At 47.7% G+C, this 13776-nt stretch overlaps 1 protein-coding gene across 3 annotated transcripts in view; it reads right to left on the bottom strand.

Annotated features, from left to right (window-relative positions):
* Positions 1-13776, bottom strand: part of LOC119373402 (kelch domain-containing protein 3) — a 536457-nt gene that overhangs the window by 417094 nt on the left and 105587 nt on the right. For all 3 annotated transcript variants that reach the window (XR_007414339.1, XM_037643431.2, XM_049410770.1), the window contains 3 exons: positions 8536-8749; positions 2900-2986; positions 654-762 (listed from right to left, as the gene is read on the bottom strand). Coding sequence is in view for 2 of the 3 variants with exons in the window: in XM_037643431.2 (XP_037499359.1) it covers positions 654-762; positions 2900-2986; positions 8536-8749 (410 nt within the window). In the remaining variant the exon portion in view is untranslated. The remainder of the gene's footprint in view (positions 1-653; positions 763-2899; positions 2987-8535; positions 8750-13776) is intronic.

Here is a 13776-nt window from a genome sequence, read left to right as displayed (position 1 = left end):
AGAGAAGAAATGGCAACAGACTGCAAGTGCCATTTTCTGAGATGTAGATGAAAAAAAAAATTCAGAAATATGATTGTTTTACGCCAAAATATAAGAAAAAACAAAGTTATCTTTTTGTTACCAAAAGACACGGCTGTCTTTCATACAAGCGTTGCAAGTCAATACCAGTGCATATGCATGTCTCCAAGATGCAGAAAAGTGACTCACGGACAACACTCCAACAAGGAGTACACTGAAACCTCTATATAACGAACACGGATATAACGAATAAGTGGCTATAACGAAGTAAATGAGGAATAGTCTTGTCACTGAGACAGTGTTACAAATAAACGTTTATAACGAATTTTCGGATATAACGAAGCTATTTTCGTAGAAGATGCGACTTTGTTATAATTAGGTTTGAGTGTATACTCTTCCGCACGTGACACTCCACTTGCAGCGTTCAGATTTGGTAAAGCACACGTTAACCAAAGTGTACTCCCCAGTAAGTACACTTAACTTGGTCGCTTGACAAGGGTCCAATTTATGGTCCCCATGCTACTAGAAAAACAAGGTTCAATTGTATGGCATCTCAACTGTATACATTTTTCGGTGCACTACAAGCAGACCAAGTAACACCCATCACCACCACAGCTATTAAAGTGCCTACTCACCTGGTGCCGCCAAAGAGAAACAGTCGGTCACCGACCATGCAGCAGCACTGGCGCCTCCTGGCACATGGGCCCTCTCGTTGGATCTTCACTTGGCTCCAGCACGAGCTCTCTGCACGATAGATTTCATTTTTGTTCATAATACAATAATAATACTTGGAAATTTTAAGGGCTTGTTTTTCTTTGTTATACACAATATTATTGACAACTAACAGACAATAATGCCAAGGAAAGTATAGGGGACGTTATTAGTAGTAAATGTAATGTAAATGTGAAGAAAGAAAAGTGGACGAAAAGATAGCTTGCCGCGGGCAGGGACCGAACCTGCGACCTTTGAATAATGCGTCCGATGCTCTACCAACTGAGCTACCGCGGCAGCCATCCCCCCGTCCACTTTATGGGGTATATGTGTATTAAACGTGGGAGCGTCAGTCAGCGCTGCCAGTAGCCATGACGGCGAGTGTAAAACACTCCATGGGGTTCTTGGGGTTTAACGTCCCAAAACCACGATATGATTATGAAGGGACGCCGTAGTGGAGGGCTCCGGAAATTTCGACCACCTGGGGTTCCTTAGCGCGTACCTAAGGCTAACTACACGGGCCTCAAGCATTTACGCCTCCATCAAAAATGCGGCTGCTGTGCCCGGGATTTGATCCCGCCACATTCTAGTCAGTAGTCAGGGTGCCACAACCACTAGGCCACTGTGGCAGGTACACTTTTGTTCAACTAGGTCAATTTGCCTGAGGCCTTGAATGGCCAGGTTATAACAAGTATAGTGGATACCGGGCAAGGCTTTCCAGAAGACTGCCGACATAGTACACGTAATGCATACAAAGACAAGCATATTTCACTTCAAAAACCTTGCAAACTATATTTCATCCATGCAACTGCTTTCTCTTTGCAAAAGGCAACCCAACATTGGTTCTTTGACATCCTCAATCCCAGGGTTAAAAATTGGGTATGTTACTTTTGTCCTTTTCAATGTTAGCTCAAGCAATTACTTGAGATAATCATCGTGGGTGTAAATTCCGATGCACGTGTAGGTGAAGAGAACTGCTTCTAAGCACATAACTGTGATCAGCTTTTGTGAAAAACTGATATCCATTTGGCCTACATCGCAGTATCATCAGAGATGATAAAGACTGCCCGCGATGTGCCTTTCGAAACGCTGCAAGGTGGCGTCAAAATCTGCAGCACACAGTTTACGGGCAAATATACGTATTAAAGGTAAGTGTTATGTAGGAAAATTATATTTAGAATTCATTCCTTTTTGTACAATGTTGTGGGAGAGCACGCACAGCCCATTTCTTTCCTTAATGCTGGCCCGATCGTGGACTCAAGGCAGGAGCCAAAAGGCCACTTGGAGAGCGAGAACCGTTGCGCCTTTCCTAGCAACCCCTTCTTTCCCGCCGCATCTCGCGCCAATCCTCGCTTTCCTGCTCGCGGGAAAGGGAACTCGCCCCTGCGAGGGAAACCAACCTCGTGTTGGGGAGGGAGATGGGAGGTGGATAAAACAGCCGACCAGGCAGGGAGAAGGCCTCTCCTGCTCTGCTGACCTGCGCGAAACGAGCCACTAACCACATCACAGCCCCAAGACCCGCGAGCCAACCATCGACCGAAGGTGTAAGCGTTACCCTTTGTTTTCTACTTGAGTGGACTATCCCTCTACGCGGCATTTACGCGTTATTGCTAGAGTAGCAATAAAGTGTTGTTTGTTGTTCGAGCCAGTTGCCTTATTCAGCCGAACCCGTCGTAGCTGCCATGACTCGCGCTACGGGAAGGGAACGTTGACATGTGCACGGTACGACTATTTGCAGCTGGAATTGGAGCTGGGCTTCTGCGCCAGCCGTGCATAGAGCGGACCCCTTCATCTGCCCCATGCTGGGCGCCAGATGAAGGGGTCCGCTCTGTGCACGGCTGGCCAGCAGAGCAGGAGAGGCCTTCTCCCTGCCTGGTCGGCTGTTTTATCCACCTCCCGTCTCCCTCCCCACCACGAGGTTGGTTTCTCTCGCAGGGGCGAGTTCCCTTTCCCGCGAGCAGGAAAGCGAGGATTGGCGCGAGGTGCGGCGGGAAAGAAGGGGTTGCTAGGAAAGGCGCAATGGTGCTCGCTCTCCAAGTGGCCTTTTCGCTCCCGCCTTTAGTCTGTGATCGGGCCAGCATTAAGGAAAGGAAATGGGTGCACATGCTCTCCCACAATGTGTAAAATGAAATCGGATGAATAAAAATAACGACAGGCCCGTTACACTCACCTGGGTCATACTTGTGCATGTCACCAAAATGGGTCAGCAACAGTCCGTTGTAGCCCCCAAAGATGTACAGCTCCCCATTGTACACAACTGCATGCAAAAAGATGGAATGCAGCTGTGACAAGGCTAGATACAGGTTAAAAACAAATACTTCTCATTATAAGCCATACAAAGGAAGCCTTAACATCTGCTCACTTAAAGAAGCTCCAAAAAAAGAAAAAAGAAGGAAAAGGTGGCAATCGTTCTATCAACAGAAACGGCATCACCTCTATACACTGGCTCACAAGTCCATGCAACGCTATGGAAGCTTCATTGGTGCAGAAGAAAGCACACCCTCCTTTGCAGTTGACCACATACATTTTTAAGAGATAAATCGAACCAATCGGAATTCATCAGCCAATCAGAATTCATCATCACCAATCAGCACCTCATTCATCCTTCTTTCTATCGTCCCTGTCTTAGTATTTGCGCTGCGGTTCAACATGCATTACCAACTCGCAAGAATTTTTACGTTGCCAATCAGAGTTCCATCAGGCAATCATGTCATAGCTATGCAAGCTCATCCTCAATTGACCGTCTTCAGAAAACTGGCATACAAGTGAGGACATCTTATTACCTGCTTTTTCAGCTGATTCGTTCAGAATAACGAAGTCAAACCTGAACATACTGCCACACGCACTCCTTTCTTTCTATGTTTTATGTTACCGCTCCCTTACATGTGTTACTACTGCCTTGCGCAAGCCACGCCAGAATGTCCTGCAAACATACCAGATTGTAGTAGATCTTTTCCTTAAGATTGCGCACATGACGCGAACAGTCAAGATTATTCCAGAGCTTGCACGACCACCAGTGATAAGGCTGGAAAGTTCAATGCGTGATGTATAAAAGACAGCGCGTCTCAGCGATGAGCAGTTTTACTGACGGCCGACACTCTGTTCGCCGCTATCTGCGTACAGTGTGTATTGCTGTAGTTTGACTTTCCTTTTCGCGGCCACAAGTTCGGCCAAATAAAGAGTTTCATCTTGGACACGCCGACTACTGCCTTCATCGACGTCACGACCCCATGACAATATTGTGTGCCTCTGTTCCCAAGTTCGCTGGATGTGTTAAAAAATTCCAGTTCCAACAAGCAGTAGCAGTTGAAACAATTCACAGACTATACCATCCTTACTCTGATTTGCAGTAATGCATGGTGTAAATGTAAAATGGTCAACAAGTGCGTGGCAGATCAGTATTATGTAACATTTTACACAAGCAGCCCTTCATGTGTCTACATTAAATCGGAGAGAATAAAAGGGTCCACTTGTGGCTTCACATAACCACTCTCCAAGCAGCCAATTACATTTGAAAAATTTCCTAGTGTCACACCACACCAATCAGTAGTGTCCTAATCTTTACACATTTTCGCACCTGTCACCATAGAAAGGCGCACACATCCAGTTTGGCAGCACTGTGCATGTGAGCGCCTGTCCACGGTGGTGACTGGATGGTGTTCACTACGCCACTGCAAATGCTTGACGCTGCTACATTTCCTTTGACGCCGATGGTGCAACCATACATGTAAAAGCCGACGTGTTTCTTTTGCTTTGAGTGTTCTTCATCGTCACAACCACATGACAATATCTACATTATACTACGGAACTAAGCTTTTAGATATTCAAAATTTATGCGAACGTTCACTCCAGTTGCCTTTTGAATTGCCTGCTACACTGAAAAGAATCGGGTCAGTGGCCAATCACAGCCCCTGCATCAGTTCCAACGTTCATCGGAACGGTGCAGGAAATCCAGCAAGCCAACAGTTGCAACTGTGCGTGGCAGTGCGGAGGCAATGCAGAGCTTTTACCGGCAGCTTCCACAGCCCTGCAGGGACACACCCTCGAGACAGAGCAACGGTGCATTTACCGTACCTGTTGCACAGCAGCGCGTGCACCTCCGTCTTGCCCTTACACCACGCCATTTTTTTGCTTCCCTACACTGCCTCCGTCACCTGTGTCAGGGAGACCAGAAGAGGGCCGCTGCACCGTGAGTTGTCAGTGCGAAATAGAAATTTTAAAATATACGTGACAGATTTAAAACCACCTTCACAGCCATACCTTTGCTCCTTCTGATGCAATGCTTACTTATGGCAACCAAAAACAATACACCAATTTGTTGGTTGTAATAATAACTGTTGGGGCTTTATGCCCCAAAAGCAAAGTATGATTATGAGGCATGCTGTAGTGGACGGCTCCGGAAATTCTGACCACCTGGGGTTCTTTATGGTGCATTCAGACGACGGACCGAATCCGGATTCATCGTGGACGCGGATGGCTAATCCGCGAATAATCCGCCTGCAGCTGCATCCACACGATGGACAGTGTCCTAGGAGAGAACAGCCGGATTACTCTCGGCTGCAGACTCTGTGCTCACCTGCACCCGCTGACAGCAGACCGGTTTGAGAGTATTCAACAACATGGAAGCCAACAGAACATGGAGCTCGCCAAGCTTGGTCGAGTAATGTCGAGGACTGCAATTTGTTTCGGTGAAATCGGTGTTGTTGGTGGAGTGGCTTAATGAAAAGAAGAATCTGCTTTACAGAGAGCTCCTGGAGACTGACCTCGTAGCTGTCATGCGTGGGGACCCGCATATGAAGGGAGAATACAGTGATGCGCCGATATCGGCAGTTTTTTTTTTTGCGGATAACAGGTACCGACAGTGCACATTGCACTGCTGCACATTGTGTTTCCTTCTCTCTGTTTGCATCTTGACCTTAAAATCAGTGTTCAAACATGGGCCGTGTTCTGAGACAACCGCTTTCGACAACAGTGCCACTTTGCCTGCCGAAGAATCCTGCGTGTGCAATGCGTGTGCTTGTGCAATTAAAGCAACAACTGAACCGCTGCTCTCCAACCTGCCAATCAGCGCGCATTAAAAGAGATCTATATCTCAAAGGTGGTCGCTTTAGCTAATGGCCCCAGAAATAAACTGAACTACACGCCAGCAGAGCTAGAATCAACAGTGAGGACAGCCGAAGGGCTCGAGCAGAAGAAAAGTGTACTGGTTGCCAGCCATTTTGTCGGCTAAAGCTGCGGTGGCCTGCCGCCAAAATCCCGATGTGCAAAACAAGTTAGGGTCATCCGTTCACGAGCCACGCGGACGAGGCGAATCGCTGATGTGAGGTCACGTGACATGCCGTACGTCCCACTACATCCATATTCGGTCCGTCGTCTGAATGCACCATTAGCGTGCACCTAAATCTAAGTACACGTGCCTCTAGCATTTCGCCTCCATTGAAATGTGGCCACCACGGCCGGGATTCGATCCCGCAACCTCCGGGTCAGTAGTCGAGCACCATAACTACTAGACCACCAAGGCAGGTGAATTGGTTGGTTATGTTGGCCATTAGTCATGTACAGCAAAAGCCAGAGATCTCTCGTGCACTCAAGCCCAACATTGCACAGGCATTTACAAACACTATTCAAACCGCCGCATTCATATGCTGACATTTACAGGAGCAGCCATGTCGCACACAACAATATTTTGTTCTTCATTACCTGGTTAACGCATGCGTTCCTTCACGGATGAGTGACCGGCTGCTAGTTTTGAACACACAGGGAATTACAGTACGCAGAATATCTTCGATTATAAGCGTTCACATTACAATCCAAATTAAAACATACATTACAATCCAAATAAAACCCCACATCCTTGTGAACAATAAATCTGCTGCTGCTGTTCTTCTTTCCCCATGCTACAGTCCAAACCAACGTTTCAATACTTACCGGTGACCACGAAAATTTAGCAAAGGATTTCGTAGGCACCATGGTTTTTTATATAAGTTATCTTATGCTGCTCATCTTTTAATATCTGTCGGCACTTCACAGTTGTACTGGGTATGCATCCATGCATGCTGAACCTGATCACGGTACAATGAATTCTGAACAGGTATCCACTATTTAATCAGTAATGCTGAAGTGCATCAGACCAGGTGTGCTAGTGTGCTTGACATGGCGAGTAATGAATCGCTTTAAGATTGATACTTGAAACAGCTCTTGTGTTGACCAATCTACTACTCCCGACACTGGGATTCCCAATACTGTAAACTCTCAGTAAAAGGAAATCTCTTAAATAGAACTGCTGCTTAACAATAACTGCATCTAATATAATTGAATTCGTACTTGGATTCTGCAACCCTGTTCATCTCTCAGTAAATGGAACTCCTGTTAAATGGAACACATTTTCCTGGTCCCTTCAGGTTCCGTTTAACAAAAGTCTACTGTAGAAGCAGCGAGATGAGGCCAAAACAATAAAGCAACGGGGACACAGGCTTTGTCTGCAACATTTAACAAAAGATTTAGCATTTCAAAGATGAAATTCGGAGAGATTGAAAATGACAGGTGCAGTGCCTATGCATGAGGATTCCGGGAGCTTCCAAAAGAAGTTACTGCATCCCTTCTCTACTCAAGGCTAAAAGGGTCGAATGCCGACTTCCATTGATTCGACTCTCACAGGACATAACAAAACTGATCCAATCAGGTGAAATTACACAAGAGGCAGAAAAAGTCCCACTGCTGATTCATTTAGCAGCATCTACGCAAAATGTAACCTCTTCGAATTGACAGTGCAACACATTGTATGGGCTTAGACAATTAGCATAAATATGACCAAGAGAGCCTAACCAAGGTCGAACTAGGATGCAGAATAATGAAGATAACTTTGCATCAAATGAAATTTCTTAAATACGGGACCTCTAGGAGGCACAGTTTCACTTGCACAGTGGCAGTAATGTGGCCTACAAAGCAATGTCCCTCTAAGGCCTGCAACAGGCATGTGGCAAGTACAGAGTGCTACAGACATTCAATACAAAGTAAACTGAGGGGAATGGCGAATCGGGGCTAATTGGTATTGATTCATTACCTAGACAGCTTGAAAAACAGATCGACAAAATCAGCGCATGGCCCTATTTAGCGCCTACCCTTCGCGTTTCGTTCCTTGCGCCGTAGGAGTAATGAAGAAAGCAAGAGCCGCGCTAGCATCCAATGGGAACGAAGCAGTGGAGTCCACATCACCACAGTTATCGGTGAGAACTGCATGACAACATGATCTGGAAACAGTAAGTCTAGCTTTCTTATACTATCCACGATCAACTGTTTCTTGATCTCTTCCCATCGCAATGGTGGATGCTATGACGGGTGCTCAAACGCACAATCTTGAGGTCATTAGCATGAATCCATATGGCTAGGTTGGGTTCACAAGATTCATTAGGTTAGGTTAGGTTAGGTTAGGTTAGGTTAGGTTAGGTTAGGTTAGGTTACGCTTATCCATGCAGCACTTGGGTGAACCCTGCACAATCGCCTGAATTGGCACTCTTGGCTAGACCTAGCCCTTGCACAGGCAAACTATGCGCATGGCTTCAGAACAGCGCAACAAGGAAGACGAAAAGACGAAAGATCACACGAACACAAGTGCTTGTGTTCGTGTGATCTTTCGTCTTTTCGTCTTCCTTGTTGCGCTGTTCTGAAGCCATGCATCTGTACCAACTCGCCCAATTGTCAGTGCTACTCAAACTATGCGCACCACTGTTGTCATTACTTCATTTACAAAGCCCTGCCACGCTGCTATCCCACGAAGACACCGGAGAAGATTGCAGTAGTACTCACAGGCCGAGTGGCTGCGGCGTCCCTCGGGGGGCACGCCTTCGACACGCGGGTGCACCCAGCACGAGGTGGCCGTGTCCAGGTAGGCCATGCGGTTGCAGTAGACCTCGCTCTGCGAGTGGTATGGACCCTGGCTGTCCCCACGGCCACCCCACACGTACATGCGGCCCCCGATGGCCGAGGCCGAGTGGAAGTCCCGCCACTGCGGGGGCTGGCCCTGTGGAATGACCGTGTACACGTGTGCCTGAGGTCAGCCAGCCGGAGTACTTTAGAGTGAAAGCTGTTACGAGATCACAGCAACAGCCAATTTTGGTGGTGTAGTTGTCCACCGCCACCACTGCTGGTGTCCGTAAGAGCCATCGCGAACAATGAGCAAAAAAAAACAGGGTTCGAGCGGGATTAAAACCCAGGCACTTTACGTGACAGTCTAGTAATCTACCAGAGAGCCACACCAGTGCTTTGAAACTCCTTCGCAATAAGACTCTATACAGGCATCATGTCGGGTGAGGAATCACGTCAACAGATGTACTACTTTATGGCAGAAGAGTAATAAAACACTAGGTGTCACACAATGCAAATCGTAAAACGAGTGTGTGGTTTAAAGCTTCCCACCCATTACAAAGGGATCACCATCGTCAGCCACAGCATCAACAAAGTGCACATAACGCCTTACAGGCTTTCTTTGGTGGTTGTTGGTCGCTGCTTCCCTTTTCGTACCTCCATTAAATAAGCTGTTAGACAGTGCTTGTGTTGTGTATTCTTCTGTCCTGTCTCTTGTTTGTGCTGGCCATCACGAGTACATCCCAACCCACCCAATTTGCCACCTTACCAAAAACCATGATATGATTACGAGGCACGCCGTAGTGGCAAACTCATCCAGATTAAATTTCGACCACCAAAGGGCTAAAAAAACACGAGTTTTTTAACCCTTTCCCTACCGAGTTTTGGCCAAAAATGACACAAAGGTACCATTTCTTTTTATTTGCCTACAGTTCTCCCTCGTTACAACAAAGTCGCTTAACTAGAACTATCGCTTTATTCGAAATTTCTTCTTGTCCCAACCCAAACGCATGCATATTAAGCTGCATTAATCGAAGCACACGAAGAGCTTGACCCGCTTAGAAATAAGTGGCAAGCAGAGGCGTCACCAAGCGGCAGCGGCCATTTTGCGCATGCAGTGTCAAATTAGTGCCGCCAACGAACTAGTCTCATGCAGACAGAGAACAGGCCACAAAAGTATCAAACCCTGGACCGATGACCGCCTAGCAACGTGTACTAAACGAGTGCCGAGTACTCCCAGCTGTTTATTGCGGAGCGAATGATAGCTGTCAAATTCTGTGGTGCAGTGCGCCCATACCGTTAATCTCGGTCGTAATCGCACCGCTGGTGTCCCCCATTATAGAATCTACACGACAATAATGTTTTCCTGGTGCTTTGTGACACCAGAAAACCATGGTCTCTTGGATGCCAAAATGTGGCCAAAAGACCGTGGGCTGACTTTTGTAGTGTTCCGCAACGTCCACACCACCCCTATAAAAAGAGCCAATGGCTTCCCATCCTCATTCGCTCTCCAGTCTGTAAGCCGTTCAGATGCCAGTCACTGCTCTAGTACGCATTCAGTCCGAAATCGAATGCAAATGTGTTTCGGGAACTAATTCGACAGGAAATGTCGTTTTCATCGAATGGCATTAGTTTCCCCGTGTGACAGCAAACAAATGGCATTACAAACGAATGACATTAGCTGTAAATGACATTAGATTTGCCATGTGACAGTGGTATTAACGTGGGATTGCTCGGAGAAGGCTCTTCCATGACGACATGAATCGCCTGTGACTCGTTTGGAACAATCAGCACAGGGACGTCAGCTGTTGCTTGGTCGACTGTGAGGTTAAGGTTTCCCTCACCACAATGCGTCGCAAGCTCTGATCCGTAGCTCCCAATGGTAAGTGGTTTTTTTATCACCGCCTATTTGATCCTGATCCGATCTGCATCCTCACGCTGGATAGTGACACACTGACTGCCGAGGTCAACGTGCGCTCTCACCTCAGTCCCATAAACTTTAGCCAGAACTAAGTACTTTTCGTTGGCCACGTCCACTGCCCGAATGTTAAGATCTACGACGCTTTGAAAGATGCGTGGCCCGCTCTCCTTTTTCCTGTAGTTTTGGGCTTCGTGTCCACTTCAGTTGCAAACATCGCACCTTGCCCTCCGCTGCGACTCGAGCAGTTGAGAGAAAGATGACCATGTTTGTTACAGTTAAAACAGCGAGGCCCTCCTTTTTCAGAAGGAGGGGTTTTCCTCCTCAATTCAGATGGTTCGGTCCTCCTCTTCGGTTCAGAGTTTTGTTGACCCTCATTTGGGACCGTTTCCAGGGCTTGGTTTTTCCCTGTTGCCGTGGCCCGCAAGATTTTGAAATTCGCTCGCCTTTGAACGTTTTGAATCCCGGGAGCCAACAGTTTCGACACGCTCTTCGAGATGCTTGAGGCAATGCAGAAGCTCCTCGGGAGAGTCGTACGTGCAGGTGCTGATGGCTCAGACGGTGTCCCGATTGTTTAGGCTGGTGATCAAATTTGCTATAAAAGTTTCCTCACTCAAATTGCAACGACATACTACTTCTGCCAATTTGTCATAACAGTAGCACCCGATGGGCTCACCTCCGCTTGTAAATTCGGTCCTCCATTTCCCGGTGAAGCCTCTGCACTCCTGCTGTCACAGGGAAGGTGCATTTGAGCACCACCTTCCACTCTGGAAGTTTTGTTAACATACAGGAGGGAGTCGCACCACACCTTCACTGTCCACGCAACTTGGTGAGCATGTGGCAAGATGTTACTCTGTTGGTCCAACGATAGACTTCCGCAAGGTAATCAACACATCAAATCCGTGCGTCGACAGTTGGAGAGTCCGACGAAGTTGGGTCAAACAAAGGGACCAGGCGTGATATCTCTCTCACGCCGATTACAGGCTTGGCCGCTGTCTGTTGCGAATAGAGATGTGCGATCCCAACGATGGCTTCCCTCCCTGCTGCTTGTGCGGCGGCTTGAAGGACAGCCGCCATTTTGAATGGTGGTCAAGGTGTCGTAGTGGTGCCGCTGGTCGATGCGCTGTCGGGCATGCCTTGGCTTGCGCTGCCTTCCCTGCCATCGGTGCTCCGCCATTCGCCATCTCCTTCGTTTGTCAGAGCCGTTGAAGGTGTTCTGTAGCATGTGACAGGCATGGCTGGGCTCAATGCTTCACTTCCCGGCGTATGCAATCCCACTTCTGAATTGTTGGAGTCGATTCGAGAGACGGAGGGAAAGACTGGCAAAACAATGGTTACATTAACAAAACGACATTCATTTAGCTAAAGGTAAAGAAAACTACTGGAGAGATAAGAATATGGCACCTCTTCAGTTGCACAACCGTCCCTCTTCTGGCTTCTCCCGGGAGTCGTGCGAAGTCGCACATTCACAGTCACCACAGGGGGTTGTTATGCCAGGGCTCCCAACCCAAACTTCCTTGCTTCAACAAGGCATTCAAGCTGGTAAAACGTCTGACGCAACCAGCGTCAACACCAGCCGATGCAACGAGGCGGGAGCCTCACGCTATCCCCGGCAACTCCGGCGCTGCGTCCGACGCAACCGAAGGAAATCTCTCCCGCAACGTGCGGCAAGCCCTCTCATCCGCGGATCCGGTTCGAGCCAGCGACCAACGGCGGTTCCCGATTGGAGGCTTCGCGCTCCTGGCTGATGCAAGCGATCGCCCAGGGCTATAAAAGAACCAAGCTGCGCGGAGAGAGAGAGACAGCGAGACAGCGAACGAAGAAATCCTGGGTCGTCGTCGCACCGCTGTGCGAGCCCGATAAGCTGTCGGCCCCAGCGCCGAATATGTAACGCCTCTGTTTATATGTATATAAATTTGCCTTAACTCACCGTCGCCCTGATCGCTCCGTCTATCAGCTCTGCGCAGAAGCGGTCGCAAGCTGAAACACCTGTTACCCAACAGGGTTCACTTCAATTTCATATTACAGCTCCAGCCACTGGCCGGCTCGGCTCGCACAGTGGTGGTAGCCCAGCGCCATCTATTGAGCCCCGTCTCACACAACAAGAGTGCACACAGATGTATCAGACAAGCGGGTGTAAGAGACACCAGTGCGCCCACATCAAAATAAGGGTTGATCAGAGAATGAGATCGTGGTACCCTGATTATAAAATATCTCACATAAGGGACAAGAACTGCACTCCAGTGCCTGTCTCTCATCAAGGAATTCAACTGTATAGTATTGCCTTGCAATACACCCCCTTCCCTGCCACGTGCAAACCCAGAGGGGTAAAAAGTAGAGCTGTGCGAATAGCAAAATTTTGGGTGCGAAGCGAATTCGAATAATAAAGGTTCAGTGCGAATCGAATCGAATAATTTTCGAATATTTCTCAAGCATCTTTCGAATACTTCGAAGTGAAATTGCAGAAAAAAAAGTTAGAGAGGATTCCTAAGCATATCCTTATGAAATAGCAGCATGAAAGTTTTTCTTTTTGCTAGGTTGATGAAGCGCTCGCACGGGGTGGTGTTTCATAGTTGTCTTATCAAGAATGAGGCAATGTAGAAGCCGAATTGTATTTACGCACATGATTTGGTGCAACCAAAGTGTTGCTGACAACACTTTACACGTGATAGGCAAAGATGCTATTTCCTCAGCCTCTCCTCCTCTTCCAACTTCTGTGGAAGTCCAACTGATGTGGCGGACAAGGGTGTGCTCCCTTCAATTCCGGAGTTCCAAAGCTGCCTCGTAGACGTCGATATATAAGAACATCTGAAATTTCGGATGCTAGAAAGCTTTGGTGTCCGATTTTTCGAACTTCCTGCCCAAATTTCAGGTGCGAAACAGCACTAATTGAGCCCCCACCTCTGCCACATCTTTCATCTCCATGCTGGAACCAGCGTTTTCTTGAGTTAATCCACTTGCGACCATAGCGGAGCTTGAAAGGCAGCTTTGCCGCAATACGGGGATGTGATGAGGTGAAGCATATTGAAAATCTAGGGACCACTTCGAATCGGACGTTGACTGTGTCTTGATTAAGTTCACCCGTAAAGGAGCTTAAAGGCAGCTTTGCCGCAATACGAGTGTAATGAGGTGAAGCATATTGAAAATCTGTAGGGGTCACTTCGAATCTGACGTTGACTGTATTCCAGTGATGCTACCGAGGACTTCTGATTTGGAGCAATTTTTGGAGCAGCAAAATTTCCGTTTTGGAGCACTTTGGAGCAGCA

This window comes from Rhipicephalus sanguineus, chromosome 11 (assembly GCF_013339695.2).
Source record: "Rhipicephalus sanguineus isolate Rsan-2018 chromosome 11, BIME_Rsan_1.4, whole genome shotgun sequence".
NCBI classification, from domain to species: domain Eukaryota; kingdom Metazoa; phylum Arthropoda; class Arachnida; order Ixodida; family Ixodidae; genus Rhipicephalus; species Rhipicephalus sanguineus.
Note: the sequence above shows the minus strand (reverse complement) of the source record. Positions and strands in the feature narration are given on the sequence as shown.